Genomic DNA, 24,463 nt, shown 5'->3' with positions numbered 1-24,463 from the left:
TCCTAGAGGCCAGACCCAACCTGGGGCAGTCTGGGGCTGCTTCCACCTAACTCAGTCAAAGTCCAGGTCCACCCAAATTTGCCTGATTCATTTCAAGATTCAAGCATTGTCTGAATCTGCTGCACAGCCCTAGCAACTCCTTCATGGTTGCTCTTTGTGTGTATTTGTGTGTTAGTGATGAAGGAATCTGTCATTTCTTTTTTCCTAATTTAATTTTCTGCATGATCACATCATTTTGCATTTATATTAAAAAAACCATCATGAAAATTCAGCAGTGATATACATATCTTTAGAAAAGCTATCGTGTCAGGCAGAATACTAGGGTGAAACTGTCCTGTAGAATAATCCTGTAGACTAGAGGGGGAATAATCCTGTAGACTAGAGAATAATCCTGTAGACTAGAGGCGGATGAACAAGGAACATCCTTATGGCTTCATGTACTGGATGTATGCAGTGCCCTTAGCATTGAAATCACAGATTTCTTGAATACATATACATATTTTGTTCTGAATTCTTATTCCTTTGTTTAGAGGTTTAATCAATATAGGAATATTATTATTTTTCAAAACCCCAAGTGAATCTGACATTCAAAATGTGACTCTATATCACAGTCCAACCACTTTAAATCTGCCAGCCTCATCGAAAATGGAAGAGAAATAAAAATAGCTTGTTTAACTCCCATGCTGCATGTATTTATAATTTACTCATGCTATCCCATGATGGCCATGTGAAGACAATCAGGACAGGATGGCCATGTGAAGACAATCATTAGAACTACGTATATAAACACAAGATCAAATGGGGGAAAGACTTAATGAATTGGTAGAACAACTGAAGCTCCTATAATTTGCTAGCCCACTGGCTATATCCAGTGAAGTCCAACACCAAGGACTAGGTTAGTTGTGAATAACATCATTTTATAATATGGGTTTTAAAAATTCCAACTTACATATGGTCATCTGAAAATTCCTGAGATGGGTGTTTTTCAAAGGATAGGGTATCTGAAAATATGTAGATCTGAGAAATAACGCCAGCAATGATGAGATCTCCTGACTGATAATATTTGTGAAGAATACGGACAGGCTCTCTGACGGAACACAGAGGAAGAGGAAGAAACTTGCACAAGCTCTGTATCGGCAGTAATATCACCTGCAATAAAAACCCTACCATCTTGCAAGGGATTATTTATTTTTGGCACAAATTTAACTATTTTGCCATTGCTATTCAAATGATCCTGAATAGCAAAGCCTAACTTGAATGGTCATTACTTCAGATGATGCAAAGCCAGAATAGTACAATATATAAAAAAGGGTCACCACAATGATGATTATCTGTGTTTCTATATAACCAGCTCTGAATAGTTCATAGTTATTAACAAGACCTTCCTTATTAATAGTCTTAATTTTAGCATTTTGCATGTGGCCAGAATAAGTCCTGAGGGTGTGGGAAGGATGCTATTAGGAATAATGGGATAATTACAGGTGAGGTAATCACTTGATATGGGTTGTTGAGTCTGCAATATGACTAAAGAAAACATGTTTATCGCTTTTCAGCCAAAGTCTTCTTGGAGTTATCCTGAACGGGAGACCAAGAGAGTGAAGGCTTCTGGGAGCAAAGATGGTTCACTTGTCATCTACTGCTGACACTCCATTAACAGATACAATTATGTGTTGGTTAATGATATGGTGCTCTAAAAAAAGGCTGCTTCACAAAGGGAAGACCAATAAATTTTCAGATGGGGTGAGTGATGTAGAGAAAGGCCCAAACACCACATAATAGACCCAAAGATAAACAAACAGAGCATTAGGTCAGCTAAATATCCGTTATTTAAATTACTTTTGAAACTCTGATAAATTACAAGAGGTGTTATCTGTCTGCTAATGGAAAATTTCACTTGGAATGTGAGCTGACAGCTGGCATAAGAAGACACCATTTTTAGCAAAACAAAACAAAAAGCCTTTTTTATTGTTTCCAGGTAAGAAAGATTATAAACAGGGAAGGGTGTTTTGATTGTTAAGAATTTTCATTTTATATTACTTTTAACTCTTGGTCCTTTTTGTGGAAGTGCTGGCTGCAAAGTGAAACCGAAATCTGTGGGAAACTGTGGACTTTCATGTGGTTTTGGGGCAAGATGCTGATTCTTCTTCTGATAAGTCTCTTAACTTTGCCAGGATTCCTAGGAACTGACAGCATCTTGGTTCCCCAACACATAAAAAATGGCTTTTTCAGAACAACAGAGGTTAATCACCTATTCACTCTTTTCTCCGGAGTGAATTCAATAGTCAATATTTATGACTAACTATCATGAATCACCAGGTCTAGAAAAAATTATATAAGGCAGCTGCTGAACACGTCTTTGCAAATATTCTATTGTACACACAGAGAAAAGTACAAAAATGCAGAAAGGACAGGTTTCTTAAGTCTTTAATGTTTCTTCCTTATTAGCTGTTCCCTGTTGTTCAGCTCAGGCCTCAGAATGATTATGTAACATTTGGGGAAAAAGATGCAGCCCAGCAGCCCAATACCGGAGGCTAAGATAGAAAAGATCTCCACTGCCACCATATATTTTCCCTTGGTGCTCAGGTAGGAGGGAATAAAGGACAGCCAAACACTGCAGAAGACCAACATGCTGAAAGTGATAAACTTGGCTTCGTTGAAACTGTCTGGTAACTTCCTGGCGAGGAAAGCCACAGCAAAACTTACAATTGCCAGGCAGCTCATGTAGATGAGGACACAGTAAAACATGGTCACAGACCCTTCATTACATTCTAGTATAATTTCTTCAGTCATTGAGTGCATGTCCACATCTGGGTATGGGGGAGAGGTTGCCAGCCACACAGTACATATGCCTACTTGGACTATGGAGCAGGAAAGGAGAATGGAGTGGCCTAGTCCTTTCCCCACCCATTTCCTCATCCTGGACTCTGGTTTTGTTGCCATGAAGGCCAAAACCACCGTGAAGGTTTTTGCCAGGACACAAGAAACAGCAGTTGAGAAGATGATGCCAAAAGCTGTTTGTCGGAGGAGGCATGTCACCTTCTCAGGTCGGCCAATGAAGAGCAATGCACACAGGAAGCAGAGCAGGAGAGAGATGAGGAGAGTGTAGGTGAGGTTTCGGTTGTTTGCAATGACAATGGGTGTGTCATGGTGTTTCATAAATGTACCTAGTACCAGAGCTGTGATCAGGGAAAGGGAAAGAGAGCAGCAGGCTAAACTGATGCCCAAAGGTTCTTCGTAAGACAAGAAGCTTATATCCTTGGGTAGACATGCATCCCGGTTCTTGCTCGGATAGTCTTTGTCTGGGCATTTATCACAGTCATTCATATCTGGAAAAAATAAGGAAATGACCTTGAGCTCATATCACCTTGTTGGTTCCGATGTCGACTTTCTGTCTGAGAAGAAAAGAGCTCTGCTCAAATTAAAACACATTTTGAATACTGTCTAATGTGCTGCAATGTGGTATTGTTGAATTTAATTGGTTCAGAACTATGTGGTGCCACAGCCAGAGCCAATGACAACTGAATGTTTATTCTCACTAGTCTGGGTGCAGGCTGTGTAAGTCAGAAGAAGTGGCAAGGCCCCCTCTAGATATGATTTGAACCACATACCACCCAACTACTCTCAGTGCATGGTCATTCTCATTTGATTAGCATATTTAGACTATCTGAAGGGCAATGATTACAAAGAGGCAGGATCACACACACAGTAGATGATCTCCTTTTTTGAAACTTAAACTCAGCCTTCCTTACAGCACCATTCAATCCTAAGCACTGAGTCTGGATCTATTGAATCTGTTTATTTCTCTTACCCTCCTGGTTTGCAATCTTCCCCTCTGGACATGGGATGCAATTGTAGCAGCAAGGGGGCTCTCCCTCCTTCACTTTCTTGCTGGATCCTGGAAGACATCTCTCAGTACAGACAGAAAGAGGCTGAATCTAATCCATAAATGAAAGAGCAGAAGGTTCATCAAGGGACTAATGACTTTGGAATCCTTTATGTTTTTGGACCCCTCTCTATGTGAGTAAGCTGACACAGAATTTCAGTAGTATGTAATGGCCATACAGAGAGCAATTGGTTTTTCATATTCGTAGTAGTAGTAATGTTTGAAATTATGTGATATTCCCTCAATATTGTTCTGGGATGGCAAGTTAAGATTTGTGAGTTAGCCGAGATGGCAAAAATGACTGCAGCTATCAGGGGCTGCTCCAATCAAAAATTCTATACAGAATGGGAATGCATAGGGGATTAGATGAAGAAATATGGTGTTTAAGCAGAACTTTTAATAGGCAATTGTCAAGCGTGTAAGGACAAAAGAAGTAATTATAATTTAACAGTTTTCAAGTTACTCTATTTTATCAAAGCAACTAGAAAATATATATATTATGATGGGAAGATCTCACACAGGTGAAGGGAAGCAGTGGGGTGAAGGGGAGGGTTAGGTTGAATTTGGGAAATAAAATAATATATGGGACAGCAAAGGATATAATAGATTCTTATAGAATAGTAATACATTGTAACCAGAATAGAAGTTTAAAAGGCAAAGTATAGGTATTTTTAGTATTTTCATCATTGTAATTGTTATTATTATTTCTTATTGGTAGAAGGCAATGTGAATTTAGACTTCTTTGTTTTGCTGTCTGTATAATTTTTTTTCTTTTTTAAGGCAATAAAAATGGAAAAAAAAATTGTTCTGGGATGTGCAGTGCCCCATCTGTTCTGCAAAGATTGCCCTTTCCATTAAAGTACACTTTGAAGTTACTCTAGTTTCCCTGTTGATTTTGTTATAATTCTTACTTTTGAGTATGCTGTCCACTAGGTAGACAAGGTTGGGGATATTATTATGATTATTATTATTAATTTTTGAGGAACACAATCTTTTCGAATTCCAATACAAAAATATTCTGGACAAATTCGTGAATTGGAATCAAGCTATCCAAAACCTATGACACTCCTTGGCAAGCTACAACACAGTTCTCTCTTTTTTAAAAATATTTTTTATTGATTTTCATCAAGAAAAATACATATCGCACCACATTACAACTTTAACAAATTTTCTCATTTTTGGACTTCCTTCAGCCTCTCTGACAATCATCCAAATTAAACTTTTTAGTTACACATTTCCTAAATTTGCTATTGCCTTTTGACATACCCTTCCACATCTGTTTTTCTTTTTTTGCAATACTTCTTAGGTTTTTACAGAGCTTCTTTAAATGCCACTAACGTTATTTCATTATCACTTATACATTCCCAATACTCCGTTAACTTTCCCCAGTCCTCGATAAACTTTTGATCTCGTTGATATCTGATCTTCCCTGTCAGTTTATCAAGTTCTGCATAGTCCATCAGATTCATTCTCCACTCCTCCAATGTTGGTACTTGTTCCTGTTTCCATTTCTGGGCCAGTAGTATTCTTGCCGCTGTTACTGCATATTGGAAAAGTTTACAATCCTTTCTATTTATTTCATTTCCTATAATTCCTAAGAGAAAGGCCTCTGGTTTCTTAACAAATGTATATTTCAACATTTTTTTCAGTTCATTATATATCAATTCCCAGAAGCTCTTCACTTTCTTACATTCCCACCACATATGATAAAAAGTACCACCCCTTTCTTTACATTTCCAACATTTCTTGCATGTTTTATACATTTTTGCAAGTTTTACCGGTGTAATATACCATCTGTAAATCATTTTCATAACATTTTCCTTTAATGCAGTACATGCAGTAGATTTAATATTTTCGTTCCATAGTTTGATCCAATCATTAAATTGTATATTTTCGTTCCATAGTTTGATCCAATCATTAAATTGTATATTATATCCAAAATCTCTGGCCCATTGTATCATAACAGATTTAACTTCTTCATCCTTTGTATGCCATTCCAGCAATATCTTACACATTTTAGATAAAATTTTATATTCATTATTTATTATTTCTATTTGAAATTTTGAATCTTTCTCTACAAATCCATATTCCTTAAGGTCCTTTTTAAACATTTCATTTATTTGAAAGTAATGCAACCAATCACATACATACTCTTTTACTTCTTCATAGGGTTTCATTTTCCATTTCCCCCCTTCCTTAACAATCAAATTTCCATATGTAATCCAATTCTTTCTCATATTGATTTTTTTAACACTCATAACCTCTAATGGAGACAACCAGTGCGGAGCTTTTGGCTCAAGTAGGCTTTTATACCTATCCCATATTTCTATCAACGATCTTCAGAAAATGTGGTTCTCAAAACCTTTGTGGATTTTCTTCTTTTCAGACCATAAATATGCGTGCCACCCAAATCTGTTGTCAAATCCTTCTATATCTAACAACTCTGTATTTTCTAATTTTACCCATTCCTTTAACCAACAGAGACATGAAGCTTCATAATATAATTTCAGGTCTGGCAGGGCGAAGCCTCCTCTTTCTTTAGCATCTGTTAATAACTTAAATTGAATTCTTGGCTTCTTACCCTGCCAGATATACCTTGAAATTACTCTTTGCCATTCTTTAAAAGTCACAGTCCCTTTGATTATTGGAATTTTGGCAGTACGCTCATCTTTATTGTTGAGATCCTTCCCCACAGCGATAACTTCATTCGTCCCCACACCTCCAGATCTTTCTTTATTCCATTCCACACTGGTATATAATTATTCTGATACAAATCAATATTCTTAGGGGTTATCCAAATACCCAAGTATTTCAACTTCTTCACCACTTCTATATCTATTTGTTGTTGCATTGTTCCTATCGTATCTTGATCCATGTTCTTAGCAATTATTTTAGTCTTTTTCTTATTCAATATAAATCCTGCCACTTGACCAAATCTTTTCACCTCTATAAGTATGTTTTTAACACTTTCCAAAGGTTCTTCCACCGTTAAAACCAGATCATCGGCAAAGGCTTTAACCTTATATTCATTCCGGCCTACCGCGACCCCTGCTACAACTCAATTCTCAGCTGTTAAGAACAAAATATACCTGTCAGGTGGCAGAGGAACCAACTCCCACTGCAGGTTGCCAGGAATGGATAAGAAAAGGAAAAGTCCCTACCATCTACTTTTTTATTCAATATTTACAGAGAGAGGCTTGGGAATGCAGCCTCTTGGGATAATGGCGTTGTCCTCAGTAAATCTCCAGCCACTTCTCTCCCACATCCTCCTTTGTCAACAGCACCCCGACTATGGTTGCTGCTTAGGGCCATCTGTCTTCAAGCCCTTTGCTCTCATACTTTTAAGGTTTGCCGGGATCTGGGAGATGGTGGGTCTGGAATGCTTTCTAGTGATAAAGTGTCAGCCAGCGGCTCCAGCTCTGCCTCCTCCTCTTCCCCCAATATTTCCCAACTCCACCCCCCATCTTCCTCTGAGCTGTGACCTCCATTAAACCCCTGTTGTAATTCTGAACTGTCTTCTTCTTCTCTGGAAGGGTCAGGCTGGGGAAGTGGTCTCCACCATTCCTCCTCTACCCAGTCCCTGATTTTAAAACTAATTTTGAGGTCACTCCTTTTTAAAGATTGATGCTTGCATTCCTAATGGTCTCTTGCTCTTCACACCTTTCTTCTCATGTCCCTCCTTCACTCATGTCTCCTCCTTTCATCTCTTTCACAAGCACCCTGAGAAGTTGTGTGTGCTCCTGCACCTGCTGCTGTCTGTTCTAAGTTTCTTCCTCTGGTATTATTATGCCTCCTTTCCCCACCGTTCTAGCAAGAAAGACAATGTCCTGGGGCCTATCAATTCATACCTCATCCTTCACTCTGTCAGAAATCAGTATTTAATAAGTGTAAATAAATCCAAATTGCTTTGGTTTATTTTACAATAGTTTTCTTCTTTTCTACTTACGATTCTAGTTGAAGTCCCCCAGCGGAAAAAATAATCCATTTAATTAGTCGAACTTACTACTTGTATGCATTGTTTGATATATTGTTGCTTCAAGGTCACAATGATCGTGAAGAAATCCACTTTGTAGCTTCATGGTCTCTGAGCATGTATCCCCTCTTGTGCTGGGGAAATGTACCCAGAGGCTCCATTTGACTGAAAGAAAACCTGCCCTCCTGTCTCCAGGCCCTTTCAAACAAAAACTGATATTTGATCTGGACCTAATGACGCACATTCAGATGAAGGATTGCATGATGCAAAACCCACATTTGCATGGATGCAGCTTGTAGTGGGTCTGTGAATGGTTGGGATCAGGCTGAGGCAACCTAGCTTTTGTTATTTTCGTCTGAGCTAGGATCCCCCTAAGTCATATTTACACTGTTAGCCATGCTTAACGTTATTTTGTAGTAAAAGGGTTCTTCTGTTTTGTAACCTCCTTAATAAAATATTGGTCTTCTAGCAGGGACCTTTTGGCTCTTAATTTGGTACCTGGATGCTTTGGTTATACACCACTCATCAATTTACAACTCAAAAGATAGTGAGTAGACCTGCAGGTGGATAATGATTGCTTATTCAATACTGAATCTCTTTTGAATTAGCAAACAATGAAACCCTACCTGGTTAAACCAACTGTGCCATGTGATGGCATCTTCATCAAGGAGTAATGATTGGTCTGAAGGAGCCTGCGGATCTATCCTCCCAACTCTCACTCGGTGCAAACTTTGGTTGGCGAATATAATCCAATTGACAATATCCAAGCTAGATGCTGCCTCTCCATTCTGGTTGATGAAGACCACATCTCCTGCAGTATTGTTAAATGAGATGCTTCTCAGAAAGTGATGGAGCTAGATTGAAAGCAGAAAAGACAGGTGTTTGGAAAAGACATCAGTCTAATGCAGGGAGGAGTATTTTTCCCCTATGAGCAGAACCTACAGCAAATGGTCAGTGACAGCAACTGTCAGTGGATTCAGGCCCAAGCATGGAGAGAGTCAACCAGTTTTCTTTCACACGCATGCCTCTCTCTGAAACTTCCTTACAACCCGTCTCTCTCTGAATGCCCGCAAATTAAATATGTGAGTTGCAAGGTTTTTTTCTCTCTCTCACTCCTCACTGTCACTGAACATCTTGGAAGACACAGCAGTGGTGTGCGAACATGTGCTCTAAGGAAGGATTTGGTTGATATGGGATAGAGGGAATGCTGAACATCTCTCAACCATTACCACAGCTTCCTATATATGAATGCAGTGGCACTTCACTGGGCTGTAAAGCTTCCCTCATACAAATGCTTTCTCTTCAAACACAAGGCAGTACCTGCTCAAGGATGAACACGACCATCATTTCCCTTTCCTATAGGGCCTACTGTCATTTGCAAGCAGCACAATATGTGGGGAATCATCTTGGATACCATCATATCAGTGCCACCTCCTACTCTGTCGGTAGAATTATAAATTCAGTTCTTTGTTCTTCTTCCTAACACACCCGCTCAAATGTTTGAACTCTGAGAGGAAAGAACAAGTCAATAGGCTTTTGGGAACACAAAAAGTGTCAGGAAGGAAGAGGACTTTCACAGTTGAGGATGTTCAGCCTTTACCTGCCAAATCTGTTGATTCAGATTCTTCCCTCTCTCTTTGTATGGCATTCTTCTATGTCTGAATCTGGAAGTGGACATGGCATGTAAGGCATGGGCCATGGCGTAGACAGCACTGTGGATGCTATAACTGTGACCTGTCATGCTCATTTCAAAAAGTGATCCGGGAAGGCTCTCCAGCTTCTCTTCTCCGGTGCAAATATTCCCCTCCACCTTGTCTGAAGTAATATCTGGGAGTACACATTCAAAGGCCTGTTGCCAGAAGTCCCTAATAAAACCATCCCCATCTGTCCTGGAAGGGTTTCTGTGCACAACATACTGATGAAATCCTGGTGGGTTTCTGAAGTGAATTTCAAAGGATATAGCACCATTGAATATTCCTGCATCCCAGTACCTTTGAAAGACAAATGAAGCAAACTCAACCTGGGCTGTTATTATCCATACTTTACTTTTTACTTTCTTTGTCATGTCATCATTTTCTGAAAAGTATGAAAGCAACCTAAAAGTTGTCATGGAGTAAGATTCTCCAGAGGCAACCACTACGTTAGCTTTGCTGCTAAAAATTTTCTCGTTTATTGTTGCCCCCTGTGTTAGCATTCCAGGAATTTCAGAAATAAAACTAAAACTGGGGATTCTTTCTAGGAATGCAAAGCAGACACCACTCTTGGTAAACATTGGGGAAATAGTTTGCACAAATCTTTCTCCATTGTCATTGTCTGTTGCAATAATTCCAATCCACGTCCACCTGAAATGCAGAAGCAAAGAGAGAATTCCCTCATACTGAAGGGCTTCTGTAGCTGCCATCTGGTAGAAGGGAAGCTCTGGGCTTTTATCATTCATCACTGGAGCAGAGCCATAAATGAGCTGAAGAGGGAATGGAGGAAGAGAAGAGACAAAGTAATATTTGCAGAGTTCTTTCAAACTATTAAAATACATTATGTGGGGAATCCTGTTAGTCAGATATGCCTTTTGCCACCCACCAGGTGTTGCATTCCTTTCTCACTTATACTAAAGACACACATGCAGATGGTATGGAAATTGTGATCATCTCCTATTCCTGCTTGTTACACATTTGTTATGTTGACCAGACAGGGGCATTGTTCTTATATTATCTTATATTTTTTTAACTTACGCATACTTGCAAAATTTGGCAGGGTCTTGTACGATGGATGAAACTGATTGGAGGGACACATAATGCCCTAAACAGAGGATTACCTAACAGTGCGTAAGACATTATTTACTGTAGCCATGTCAGAATTGCAACTTGGGTCGCATACACATTCCTTCTCTGGAACTTCTTTCGTATTCATGATGCACATACCCCAAGACACAGCAGAACTGCCATTTCTCCCTCTTCTTTTTCAAGACTTCTCAGACATCATTTATGAACATTTATTTCACTTTGAAACCAGCTGCTCAGTGCTATCACTGTTTTCCTGCATAACTGGATTATATCTGCAATTTGTCATACCTTCAGAGTGTGTTTAATTTGAAAGTGCTTTCCCTCTAAACATACACATATTGTGTGTGGCGCCATGGCTGGTGAGGGAGAAGCCCACTCTCCCACCAATTGCCTTTGGGATGTCCTTAATATGTGTTACAGGCAGGTAGCCGTGCTGTTCTACCATAGTCGAAACAAAATAAAAAAAATGCCTTCCAGTAGCACCTTAGAGACCAACTAAGTTTGTTATTGACATGAGCTTTTGTGTGCATGTACACTTCTTCAGATACTTAATGTGTGTGTAAGAGATTGGGTGTGTGACATATTTTTTCTGGTATTGCAGCCTTTCTTCCCCCTAATTCAGGTAATTTTATTTTATTTTAATTTTGTACCACCTTTACATTCCAAAGAACTGGTTCTGCTCCAATTTCATCCCAACCCAGAACTGGTAATACATCTTGAACAGGTGCTGTGAAAGTGTGCATGCACATGCAAGCTAATACCAAGAACAAACTTAGTTGGTCTCTAAGGTGCTAGTGGACAATTTTTTTATTTTATATATTTCTACTGCATCAGAGCAACACGGCTACCTACCTAAAACTCAAGCTAACAGAGGTATAGTACATAGGTGTCCTACCTGCGGAATCTTATAGATATCCAAAACAGTTGCCACATAAAAGGAGATTTCAGAATCAAGTCCCCCAATGACCCCTGCCAGATTATTTTCAACATCACATATATAGTTAGGAACAAATTTCTCCACCCTGGATAAAAGCAGCAGTGTGGCGAGATATGTGCTCCTTGCATTCTTATAGCTGTCATATAAGTGGAAGCCCAAGGTGATATTGGGTAAGATGTGAGGGTCTTCATTGATCTCCTTGACTGCAAATGCCAAGGCCACAATGTGCTGGTAAAGCTTAGGCACCACCCTAGAATGAGAGTTGCAAACAGTTTCAGAAGGAACATATACCGGTATATCGTTTTACATATCAACAAAGTAGTTAATCATATAGACTTCAGTGGAGTTAACTCCCTGTCTATTCCATTGGTGAACAGTTCTTATAATTAGCAAGTTCTTCCTGATGTTTAGACAGAATCTCCTCTCTTGCAACTTGAATCCATTGTATCTGAAGAAGTGTGCATGCACACGAAAGCTCATACCAAGAACTAACTTAGTTGGTCTTTAAGGTGCTACTGGAAGGGAAAAATTTTTTTTTGTTTTGAATCCATTGGTTCGGGTCCTTACCTCTGGAGCAAGAGAAAACAAGCTTGCTCCATCTTCCTGGTGACAGCCGTTGAGATATTTAAAAATGGCTATCCTACATCCACTCAGTCTTCTATTTTCATAGCTAAACATACTCAACCCCCTCAACTTTACCTCATAAAGTTTGACTTCCAGACCCTTGATCATATGTGTCACCCTCTTCTGCACATGTTGCAGCTTGTCAATATCCTCCTTAAATAGTGCTGTACACAACTGAACAGAGTATTCTAGGTGTGGTCTGAGCATGGCAGAATAGAGCTGCTCTATTACTTCTTTTGATTGGGGCACTATAATTCTGTGGATGCAGACTCCTTGATCATTTTCAAGTGTGCTACTGGCAAGCCGATGTTCCCTATCGTAGATTTGTGTAGCAGGTAATTTCTGCCTAAGTGCAGAACCTGACACTTGCCCCTACTGAAATTCATTTTGTAATTCACAAAATTCTATGTTTCATAATATATACCATCATTATTCTGAGGCTGCATCTGTAGGTTTGATCATTCCTGTTCTGTAATAAATGAGTGGCTTAGTTCTTACACAAGCTCTTCAGGCAGCGCTGGTGGGGGTTCCTCAGTGAATGTTGCTGCAGACGAGATGAAGCCACTATGGAAAACAATGCCACCAATGAGGAAGTCTCCAGGCTGATGATACATGTGAAGTGGACGGTGTGGACTTTGGAGCTTGCATTTTGCTATTTGAGCCTGACATACAATGTAAGAAATCAGTTCCAGCAACAAGAACATTAAAACCTCCATTCTGAACACAAAGGCAACTGTTTGCTCTATGCAGAAACTACGTTTTCTCTTTTCTGAGTTAAAATTGTCTTGTTTAAATGGTAGTTTATTTTCCCAAAACGACACAATCTGGGAGTATCCAAAATCAGATTCAAATTATAGCCCTGTTAATTATCAAGCAGGAATGTAGTTATTCACCCAATGCTAAGAATTCCCTCTGGAATTGCTGAAGAAAATGTGTTTGTCACCTATTCAGAACTGTTATTTTTATTACCCTTTCATTAGATAATAAAAGACCAGTGGTGTATTGATGAAGTTAGAAGTTAGAAGCTCATTAAAGAAGACCTTGTAACCAATTGGGTTTCCAAAATATGTAGTCCGCATCTTGGAATTGGGGTCTCTTCCAGCTCTATGAGTCTAGGTTACATGAGCCACTGCTTCCCTTAATAACAGTACTGTGTAAGAGGAAAGTCCAGGGAGAAGAGCTACATGGTCTGCTCTATGAGCTATGGGGGACTGTTTTGTAGGGTTGTGGCAAAATGAATATAAGGAGATTTAGTCCATCTATTATATGCCACATCAAATACACTTGGTCATGCTTTATTTCTTTCTTATGATAAGCTGTCCCCTGCTGTTTAACTCTGGCCTCACCAAAATGATATAACATTTGGGGAAGAAGATACAGCCTAGTAACCCAAAACTAGAGGCCACAATAGAAAAGATCTCCGCAGCCACCATGTACTCTCCTTTGGTACTCAGGTAGGTAGGAACAAAGGACAGCCACACACTGCAAAAGACCAACCTGCTGAAGGTGATGAACTTGGCTTCATTAAAAACTGTCTGGTAACTTCCTAGCTAGGAAAGCCACAGTGAAACTGACCATGGCCAGCATTCCCATGAAGCCTAGGACACAGTAGAACATGGTGACTGATCCTTCGTTACATTCCAGTACAATTTCTTTAGTCATTGAGTGCTTGTCTAAATCAGGGAGTGGGGGAGCAACTATCAGCAAGGCACTACAAATCATCATTTGAATGAGGAAACTGAAAAGAACAATGGAGATGGCTACATGTTTCACCACCCATCTCCTCATTCTGGACCCTGGCTTGGTAGCCATGAAAGCTAGAACCACGATAGTTGTTTTTGCTAATATGCAAGACACTGCTACTGAGAAGATGACTCCAAAAGCAGTTTGTCGAAGGAGACAGGTTATTTTTGTGGGCTGGCCAATGAATAGCAAAGGACAGAGGAAGGAGAGAATGAGGGCTAGGAGGAGAACATAGGTGAGGGTCCGATTGTTGGCTTTGAGTATGGGAGTTTCTTTGTGCTTGATGAAGATTCTAAGCACCAAAGCTGTAATGAAGGTCAATAAAAGAGCAAAAGTGACCAAACTGATCCCCAGAGGCTCATTGTAAGTCAGGAAGCTTATTTCTTTTGGAAGACATATATCCTGGCCAATGTTTGGATACTGATCTTCTGAACATTGAAAACAATCATCCATGTCTGAAATCAAATATGCAAAATAAAGATAAAATGGTATTTAAGTACGGCTTTCTGTTCCTGAATGAGGGTAGTGAACTTGAAATATCAAAAGTGGATTTTGCAGTAAGAATAATAGGAAATACAAGCTCTTGCATAATCTGAGCTCAATGGCATCAAGAGCCTGCTTACTCATGGGTTCCAAGCAAATCCAGAAAAATAAACAAATTGAAACCAGCCTGCTGGCGGCTGAAGGTGTCAGAGGCCTCTGTGTCTATTCATTTCTTTCTTTGGGGTTGGAGCTTGCACAGTTTTTTTGTTTCAGCTGATCCAAACTACTGATATTCACATCCCCTATTAATTTATTTGATATTCTGTTCAGCCACCCAAGTTACCTCATGTGAAGTATGTGGAAGACAGCCCTGGATCGTTTGACCCTTTTATTATTTCTTTAAGGTTACCAGATTTTTTCCAGATTAATCCAGGGACACTTTTCAACTTCAATGGATTTTGTATGGGGGCTGATTTGTAAATCCGGGGACTGTCCCTGCGAAACGGGGATATCTGGTAACCTTATCTATTTTCCCTCCTATAAAAAACTACACAAGACTATCATGAATCACCAGGTCTAGAAAAAAAATATATAAGGCAGCTGCTGAACCCATGTTTGCAAATATTCTACTGCTCACAAAGAAAAAAAGCACAGGATATAGCAAAGGACAGTTATTATTTATTTAATTTTTCTTCCTTATTAGCTGTTCCCTATTGTTCAGCTCAGGTCTCAGAATGATTATATAACATTTTGGGGAAAAGATGCAAACCAGAAGCCCAATACCGGAGGCTAAGATAGAGAAGACCTCCACTGCCACCATATATTTTCCCTTGGTGCTCAGGTAGGAGGGAATAAAGGACAGCCAAACACTGCAGAACACCAACATGCTGAAAGTGATAAACTTGGCTTCATTGAAACTGTCTGGTAACTTCCTGGCAAGGAAAGCCACAGCAAAACTGACAGTTGCCAGGCAACTCATGTAGATGAGAACACAGTAAAACATGGTCACAGACCCTTCATTACATTCTAGTATAATTTCTTCTGTCATTGAGTGCATGTCCACATCTGGGTATGGGGGAGAGGTTGCCAGCCACACAGTACATATTCCTGCTTGAACAATGGAGCAGGAAAGGAGAATGGAGTGGCCTAGTCCTTTCCCCACCCATTTCCTCATCCTGGACTCTGGTTTTGTAGCCATGAAGGCCAAAACCACCGTGAAGGTTTTTGCCAGGACACAAGAAACAGCAGTTGAGAAGATGATGCCAAAAGCTGTTTGTCGGAGGAGACATGTGACCTTCTCAGGTCGGCCAATGAAGAGCAATGCACACAGGAAACAGAGCAGGAGAGAGATGAGGAGAGTGTAGGTGAGGTTTCGGTTGTTTGCAATGACAATGGGTGTGTCATGGTGTTTTATAAATGTACCTAGTACCAGAGCTGTGATCAAGGAAAGGGAAAGAGAGCAGCAGGCTAAACTGATGCCCAAAGGTTCTTCATAAGACAAGAAACTGATATCCTTGGGTAGACATGCATCCCGGTTCTTGCTCGGATAGTCTTTGTCGGGGCATTTATTACAGTCATTCATATCTGGGAAAAATAAGGAAATGACCTTTAGCTCATATCACCTTGTTGGGTCTGATGTTGACTTTCTGTCTGAGAAGAAAAGAGCTCTGCTCATATTAAAACATATGTGGAATACTGCCTGATACTCTGTAATGTGGTATTGTTGAAGAGCTATGTGGTTCAGAGCTATGTGGTCAGCCAGAGCCATTGACATCTGAATGTTTATTCACACTAGCCTGGGTGCAGCCTGTGCAAGTCAGAAGGAGTGCATAGCTGTTAACTTACAGATTTGAAAATAAGGGAGCAGCAGTCTCGAAAATAAGGGATCAACAGCCAAAATAAGGGAGCAACAATTACTTTGATAAAAAACGTATTTTGTTGTGTGCAAATATCTTTAGATACCTATTAGGTCCATAAATTACCATATAGCATATATTCAACACAAAAAACAGCAACAATTTGTTGTTGACAAAGGACAGCTGGACATAGAAAGGGCCCCATTACCTTCTGCAGCTTAGGGCCTCATCAAACCTGAATCCGGCCCTGGAAGGGGGCCAGTGTCCCTAGGAGTTGCCTATGTTGGAAGGGAAAAGGTCAACTGAACTTAGAATCATAGAATTTGCAGCGTTGGGAAGTGACCTCAAGGGCCACCTACTCCAACCCAGGAGTGAAACTAGCCTTTTTTTCACCTGGGGCAAAGACCCAGTTTGGCCCCCTGCCCCCCAAGTCTTACTTTTAAAAGACAGCCCTGTTTAGGGAAGTTTTTAATGTTTAATGCTGTATTGTGTTTTTAATATTCAGTTGGAAGCCACCCAGAGTGGCTGGGGAAACCCAGTCAGATGGGTGTGGTATAAATAATAAACTATTTATTATTATTATTATTATGATTATTATTATTAAAGTGAGGTTACAGGGAATCAGGCAGAGGGCCTTCTTGGTAGTGGTGCTTACTCTTTAGAATGCCCTCCCATCAGATGTCAAAGAAATAAACAACTACCCGACTTTTAGAAGATATCTGAAGGCAACCCTGTTTAGGGAAGTTTTTAATGTCTGATGTTTTATCGTGTTTTAATATTCTGTTGGGAGCTGCCCAGAGTGGCTGGGGAAACCCAGCCAGATGAGTAGGGTATAAATAAATTATTATTATTATTATTATTATTATTATTATTATTATTATTATTCACATTTGTGCGCCTGCTCGCACACAGGCTGGGAACCTCAATGGCACCCTTCTGGAGGCTTCAACTTAGAAGCTGCAATCCTTTACCCATTTACATGGAAGTAGGCTTTATTGAGCTTATTGAGTCTTTCTGCCAAATAAATCTTAACTATGATGGACTTGTGATAGACCAGATTGTGCTGTCAAGAGTTTTGTGACTGGTCTATCCAGCAACTCAAACTGAAGTTATCAGCTACAATCTAGGAGCAATGAGAACTTCGCCCACCTCCCTGGTCTTGAAGCTCACAGAGATTTCAAAACTAATTTGTGATGAGGTCTGCTATTCAAATTCAAATACCAGGTACCCTTCAAGAAGCTTTCCAGATTCCAGCCGCTTTGGCACCATATCCTCAAGCCTTCTCCTCTTGCAGCATTTACTGCTATTCCTTTAATTTAAACTGATTCACAGCCTGAAGCCATCAAAGCAGTGTACAGCGAGATAATAAAAAAAGCAAGCAAACCGTTTCTACAACGGAAAATGTTTGTTTTTTTTGGCTTGTTTTTCAGAGGTATGCTATAGCTCAGGGGCTTAGCAGCTGCCTATCCCTAAATCAAGTAAATAAATACAAATATTTAACTAAAAGAAATTGTAGAAAGATTTTGACAGATTTGTCTGAGCACTGAGGGTCAAAAGGAAGTAATTTTAAACAACTGTTGCTGAGGCATTTCACAGGATGATGGCAGGTGGGTGTTCTGCCCCCTCCCCAAATCCTCACTACGCCCCTGCTGTATGTTGCTGCTTAAGCAGCAGCAGCAGGTCCCCCAAGCGAGGGTTGAGTCCTGATGTCAGGTACGGGAGACACTTGGCTTGGGAAAGAAGGCACCTGTGCGGGAGGCACGCCCATCCATTCATGCCGCACGCAGCCCTTTGGACCGGTCCACTATGGCTTGCAGGCAAAGCGCAGCCTAAGCAGCTTCTGCACGGCCTGGCTGGGCACTTGTTGCTTCACCTCGCGAGCTCTGATGGTGGAGGCGGTTCTCCAATGGAGCCGAGGAAGGGAGGGCCTAACCAAACATGGCGGGGGGTGGGCAGCCGCCCTACCCTTCAAGTGGGCTGAGGCGGAAGCGGACGGCTTTCCCAGCCGCGCTTTGCCTCAGCAGGGACTGGCGGAGGTTTGTGCTCGCATGGATGACAGCGAGCTGGTGGAAAATGCTGCGCTTAGCTGCCGGGCTCTTGGCGGCCGCCCTCGCTGCTGTGCTGGTGGGCTGGCACAGCCCTTCGGGGCCCAAGCAGTTGTGGCACCAGCCTCGCTCCTTCTCCTCTGAGCTGGTGCCCGGAGCGGAGGCCAACAACCTCTTCTGGATAATTCAGGCGAGTCGAGTTGAGGTGAGCAATGCAGCCAAACAACACAGCTGGAGCCTCCCTCCTCCCTGGCTGGCAGGGAGGGAGGGAGAGGAGCTGCTTCCCTTGAAACCCAGGAAATTTAAGGGACATTATCAATCCGGGACAGCAGCGGGACACGGCACTGGGATAAGGGAGTTTCCCGCCAAATAAGGGACGGTTGACAGCTATGAAGGAGTGGCAAGGCCCTCTCTAGATATCATTTGAAGCACATACCACCCAACTACTCTCAATGCATGGTCATTCTCATTTGATTAGCTTATTTAGACTATCTGAAGGGCTATGATTACAAAGAGGTAGGATCACACACACAGCAGATCATCTCCTCTTTTGAAACTTAAACTCAGCCTTCCTTACAGCACCATTCAATCCTAAGTACTGAATCTGGATCTATTGAATCTATTTATTTCTCCTACCATCCTGGTTTGCAATCTTCCCCTCTGGACATGGGATGCAATTGTAGCAGCAAGGGGGCTCTCCCTCCTTCACTTTCTTGCTGGATCCTGGAAGACAACTCTCAGTACAGACAGAAAGAGGCTGAATCTAATCCATAAATGAAAGAGCAGAAGGTTCATCAAGAGACTAATGACTCTGGAATCCTTTATGTTTTGTGGCCTTTCCCTATGTTACTAAACTGACACAGAATTTCAGTAATATGTAATGGCCATTCAGAGAGCAACTACTTTTTTTCATACTCGTAGTAGTAGTAATGTTTGGAGTTATGTGATATTTCCTTAATATTGTTCTGGGATGTGCAGTAGCCCATTTGTTCTGCAAAGATTGCCCTGTCCATTAAAGTACACTTTGAAGTCACTCTAGTTTCCCTGTTAATTTTGTTATAATTCTTACTTTTGAGTATGCTGTCCACTAGGTATACAGCTCTATATACAGGTATACAACTGATTTTTGTGCCTGTGGCTACACCTATACTTGGACCCATCAGATGCTGCCTGGGGAAAAGTTCTGAATATTCCACCCTGAGTGGTTGGGAAAACCTACCCAGATAGGGGATATTATTATTATTATTATCATTTTTTTTTTGAGGAAAGCAAAATGGCTGGGGAAACCCACCCAGATTGGGGGTTGTTGTTGTTGTTGTTGTTGTTGTTGTTGTTGTTGTTATTGAATGCTTTTAATGTTTAACAGACTATTATATTTTAAGATTTTGTTGGAAGCTGCCCAAAGTGGCTGGGGAAACCCAGACAGATGGGCGGGGAATGAATGAATGAATGAATGAATGAATGAATGAATAAATAAATTATTTTTGAGGAACACAATCTTTGTGAATTCCAATACAAAAATATTCTGGACAAATGCGTGAATTGGAATGAAGCTATCCAAAACCTATGACACTCCCTGGAATGCTGCAAAACAATTCTCAGTATGCTAAGAACAAAATATACCTGGCAGGCAGCAGGGGAACCAACTCCCACTGCAGGTTGCCAGGATTGGATGAGAATATTGAATATTGCTATTCAATATTTACAGAGAGAGGCTTGGGAATGAAGCCTCTTGGAATAATGTCATTGTCCTCAGTAAATCTCCAGCCCCCTTCTCTCCCACATCCTCATTCGTCAACAGCACCCTGCCTATGGTTGCCACTTAGTGGCATCTGTCTTCAAGACCTTTGCTCTCACTCTCTTAAGGCTTGCCGGGATCTGGGAGATGGTGGGTCTGGAATGCTTTCTAGTGATAAAGTGTCAGCCAGCTGCTCCAGCTCTGCCTCCTCCTCTTCCCCCAATATTTCCCAACTCCACCCCCCATCTTCCTCTGAGCTGTGACTTCCATTAAACCCCTGTTGTAATTCTGAACTGTCTTCTTCTTCTCTGGAAGGGTCAGGCTGGGGAAGTGGTCTCCACCATTCCTCCTCTAACCAGTCCCTGATAATACATTTTAAAACTAATTTTGAGATCACTCCTTTTTTAAAGATTGCTGCTTCCATTCCCAATGCTCCCTTGCTCTTCATACCTTTCTTCTCATGTCAGTCCTTCACTCTTCCACCTGCACCCTGAGGTGCTGGAGAACACCCTGAGTGTTCTCCTGCACCTGTTGCTGTTTCTTCCTCTGGTATTATTATGCCTCCTTTCCCCACCTTTCTAGCAAGAAAGACCAAATCCTGGAGCTTATCAAATTATACATCATGTTTCACTCTGTCAGAAATCAGTATTTAATAAGTGTAAAGAAATCCCAATTCTTTGGTTTATTTTACAATAGTTTTCTTTTTCTACTTAGGATTCTGGTTGAAGTTTTCCAGTGGAAAAAATAATCCATTTGATTAGTCCAACATAACACTTGTCTGCATTGTTTGATATATTGTTGCTTCAAGGTCACAATGATTGTGAAGAAATCCACTTTGTAGCTTCATGGTCTCTGAGCATGTATCCCCTCTTGTGCTGGGGAAATGTACCCAGAGGCTCCATTTGACTGAAAGAAAACCTGCCCTCCTGTCTCCAGGCCCTTTCAAACAAAAACTGATATTTGATCTGGACCTAATGACGCACATTCAGATGAAGGATTGCGTGATGCAAAACCCACATTTGCATGGATGCAGCTTGTAGTGTGGTCTGTGAATGGTTGGGATTAGGCTGAGACAACCTAGCTTTTGTTATTTTCATCTGAACTAGCAACCCCCTAAGGCATATTTACACTGTTAGCCATGCTTAACTTTACTTTTTAGTAAAAGGGTTCTGTTTTGTAACCTCCTTAATAAAATATTGGTCTTCTAGCAGCAAACTTTTGGTTCTTAATCTGGTACCTGGATGCTTTGGTCATACACCACTCATCAATTTACAACTCAAAAGACAGTGAGTAGACTTGCAGGTGGATAATGATTGCTTATTCAATACTGAATCTCTTTTGAATTAGCAAACAATGAAACCCTACCTGGTTAAACCAACTGTGCCATGTGATGGCATCTTCATCAAGGAGTAATGATTGGTCTGGAGGAGCCTGTGGATATATCCTCCCAACTCTCACTCTGTGCAAACTTTGGTTGGAGAATATAATCCAGTTGACAATATCCAAGCTAGATGCTGCCTCTCCATTCTGGTTGATGAAGACCACATCTCCTGCAGTATTGTTAAATGAAATGCTTCTCAGAAAGTGATGGAGCTAGATTGAAAACAGAAAAGACAGGGGTTTTGGAAAAGACTGCAGCATTTTTCCCTAGGAGCAGAACCAACAGCAAGTGGTGGGGGATGATTCAATGAACTGTCAGTGGATTCAGGTCCAAGCATGGAGAGAGCCTATCAGTTTTCTTTCACACACATGCCTCTCTCTCAATCTTTCTAACAACCCTTTATTTAGCCCATAAGTCTAATATGTGTATGTAGTGAGGTCTCTCTCTCTCTCTCTCTCTCTCTCTCTGTCTCTCTCTCTCTCTCTCTCTCTCTCTCTCTCTCTCTCCTCCCCTCCCCTCCCCTCCCCTCCCTTGTCTCCCTGAACATCTCAGAAGACACGGCAGTGGTGTGCGAACACCTGTTCTAAGGAAGGATTTGGTTGATATGGGATAGAGGGAATGCTGATCATCTCTCTCAACCGTTACCATAGTTTCCTATATATGAATGCAGCGGCACCTCACTGGGCTGTAAAGCTTCCCTCATACAAATGCTTTTTCTTCAAACATAGGACAGTACAGTCAAACCTTGGAATTCAAATTTAATCCATTCTGGAAGGACTTTTGACTTCTAAAATGTTCGATTTCCAAGGCGTGGCTTCCGATTGCCTCTTTCAATACCAGTTTGAAAACCGGAACACTTATTTCCGGGTTTTCGACGTTTCGGAGCTGAAACATTTGGCAACGGAGATGATCTGAAACTAATCTTTGAATGGAATGGGATATCATTGGACTGCAAAGCTTCCCTCATACAAATGCTTTCTCTTCAAACACAAGGCAGTACCTACTCAAGGAAGGACACCACTATCATTTCCCTTTTCTATAGGGCCTACTGTCATTTGCAGCAGCACAATATGTGGGGAACTATCTAGGATACTATCATATCAGTGCCATCTCCTACTCTGTCTGCAGAATTATAAATTCAGTTCTGTGTTCTTCTTCCTAATACACCCACTCAAACGTTTGAACTCTGAGAGGAAAGAACAAGTTGATAGGCTTTTGGGAATGCAAAAAGTGTCAGGAAGTAACAGGGCTTTGCCAATTGAGAATATTCAGCCTTTACCTGCCAAGACTGTTGATTCAGATTCTTCCCTCTCCCTCTGTATGCCATTCCTCTATGTCTGAATCTGGAAGTGGACATGGCATGTAAAGCATGGGCCATGGCATAGACAGCGCTGTGGATGCTATAACTGTGGCCTGTCATGCTCACTTCAAAAAATGATCCAGGAAGGATCTCCAGCTTCTCTTCTCCTGTGCAAATATTCCCCTCTGCCTTGTCTGCAGTGATATCTGGGAACACACATTCAAAGGCTTGTTGCCAGAAGTCCCTGATAAAACCGTCCCCATCTGTGCTGGAAGGGTTTCTGTGCACAGCATACTGATGAAATCCTGGTGGGTTTCTGAAGTGAATTTCAAAGGCTATAGCACCATTGAATAGTCTTGAATCCCAGTTCCTTTGAAAGACAAATGAAGCAAACTCAACCTGGGCTGTTGTTATCCATACTTTACTTTTTACTTTCTTTGTCATGTCATCATGTTCTGATAGGTATGAAAGCCATCTAAAAGTTGCCATGGAATAAGATTCTCCAGAGGCAACGACTACGTTAGCTTTGCTGCTAAAAATTTGATCTTGTATATGGGCTGCTTGTTGTAGCATGCCATACATTTCAGAAATAAAACTAAAATTGGGGATTCTTTCTATGAATGCAAAACAGACACCACTCTTGGTAAACATTGGGGAAATGGTTTGCACAAATCTTTCTCCATTTTCATTGTCCATTGCAATGACTCCAATCCACATCCACCTGAAATGCAGAAGCAAAGAGAGAATTCCCTCATACTGAAGGGCTTCTGAGGCTGCCATCTGGTAGAAGGGAAGCCCTGGGCTTTTATCATTCATCAGTGGAGCAGAGCCATAAATGAGCTAAAGAGGCAATGGAGGAAGAGAAGAGGCAAAGTAATACTTACAGAGTTCTTTCAAACTATTCATATACATCATGTGATGAATCCTGTTAGTCAGATATGCCTTTTGCCACCCACCAGGTGTTGCATTCCTTTCTCATTTATACTAAAGACACACATGCAAATGGCCTAAACTGGGACCATCTCCCATTCCTCCTTGTTAAATATTTGTTCTGTTGACAGGGGGGGCATTGTTGCTATTTTAAAAAACAACAACAAAAATTTATGCATACTTGCAGGTTCCAGTACGATGTATAAAACTAATTGGAGGGACACACCATGCCCTAAATAGAGGATTCTCCACCCCTACTTGAGGCATTATTTATGGAGCCATGTCACAATTGCAACATGGGTCGGATACACATTCCTTCTCTGAAGCTGCTTTTGTCTTCACGATGCACATACCCCAACTGCCACAACTTCCATTTCTGCCTTTTCCTTTTCAAGGCTTTTCAGACTTCACTTATGAACATTTATTTCACATTGGAACCAGCTGCTCAGTACTATTACTGTTCTCCTGCAGAATTGAACTGTATTTGCAATTTGTCATACCTCCAGAGTATGTTTAATTTGAAAACCCTTTCCCCCTAAACATTCACTGGCCTTTGGGATATCAGTGTCCTTGAGGTGTGTTTAAGAGATTGGGGGTGTGACAGTTTTTTTTTTTTTGGTATTGCAGCCTTTCTTTCCCCTTATTAAGGTCATTTTATTTTATTTTATTTTAATTCTGTTCCACCCTTATTTTTCAATGATTTCAAAGTGGTGTACATGGTTCTGCCCCAATTTCATCCTCAGCCTGAACTCGTGATGCTCCCTGAACTTGTGCTGTTAATTCAGGCTCT

General features: G+C 40.9%; 3 protein-coding genes across 4 annotated transcripts in view; all 3 read right to left on the bottom strand.

Moving 5' to 3' along the window:
- The window catches only part of LOC310747088 (vomeronasal type-2 receptor 26-like), a 54,419-nt gene that overhangs the window by 17,840 nt on the left and 12,116 nt on the right, over window positions 1-24,463 (bottom strand). The window lies entirely within an intron of this gene.
- On the bottom strand, window positions 834-14,670 carry LOC310747081 (vomeronasal type-2 receptor 26-like). Its single transcript, XM_083581397.1, has 6 exons — window positions 12,696-14,670; window positions 11,532-11,823; window positions 9,457-10,317; window positions 8,483-8,710; window positions 3,809-3,935; window positions 834-3,326 (listed from the first exon to the last, which is right to left on the bottom strand). The coding sequence occupies exons 1-6, from the start codon at window positions 12,911-12,913 to the stop codon at window positions 2,425-2,427; spliced, it is 2,628 nt and encodes an 875-aa protein (XP_083437523.1). The 5' UTR covers window positions 12,914-14,670; the 3' UTR covers window positions 834-2,424.
- LOC310747084 (vomeronasal type-2 receptor 26-like) overlaps window positions 15,106-24,463 on the bottom strand; it is a gene marked incomplete at its 3' end in the record, with an annotated part of 29,942 nt that continues 20,584 nt past the window's right edge. For both annotated transcript variants that reach the window (XM_083581403.1, XM_083581402.1), the window contains 4 exons: window positions 22,723-23,583; window positions 21,428-21,655; window positions 18,961-19,087; window positions 15,106-16,007 (listed from right to left, as the gene is read on the bottom strand). In XM_083581403.1, coding sequence (XP_083437529.1) covers window positions 15,106-16,007; window positions 18,961-19,087; window positions 21,428-21,655; window positions 22,723-23,559 — 2,094 coding nt within the window. In that variant the 5' untranslated portion in view covers window positions 23,560-23,583. The remainder of the gene's footprint in view (window positions 16,008-18,960; window positions 19,088-21,427; window positions 21,656-22,722; window positions 23,584-24,463) is intronic.

This window comes from Podarcis filfolensis, assembly GCF_964270895.1.
Source record: "Podarcis filfolensis genome assembly, chromosome: 13".
Lineage (NCBI taxonomy): Eukaryota > Metazoa > Chordata > Lepidosauria > Squamata > Lacertidae > Podarcis > Podarcis filfolensis.
This window is presented reverse-complemented; position numbering and strand designations above follow the sequence as displayed.

Excerpts from the sequence above, each read along its gene's own strand:
- LOC310747081 (XM_083581397.1), bottom strand. The coding sequence starts at position 12,913 with ATGGAGGTTTTAATGTTCTTGTTGCTGGAACTGATTTCTTACATTGTA. Across the intron at positions 10,318-11,531 it reads ATATCTATAAGATTCCGCAG|CTCATTTATGGCTCTGCTCC; the intron begins GTAGGACACCTA and ends TTCCCTCTTCAG. Across the intron at positions 8,711-9,456 it reads TGAATCAACAGATTTGGCAG|CTCCATCACTTTCTGAGAAG; the intron begins GTAAAGGCTGAA and ends CTTTCAATCTAG.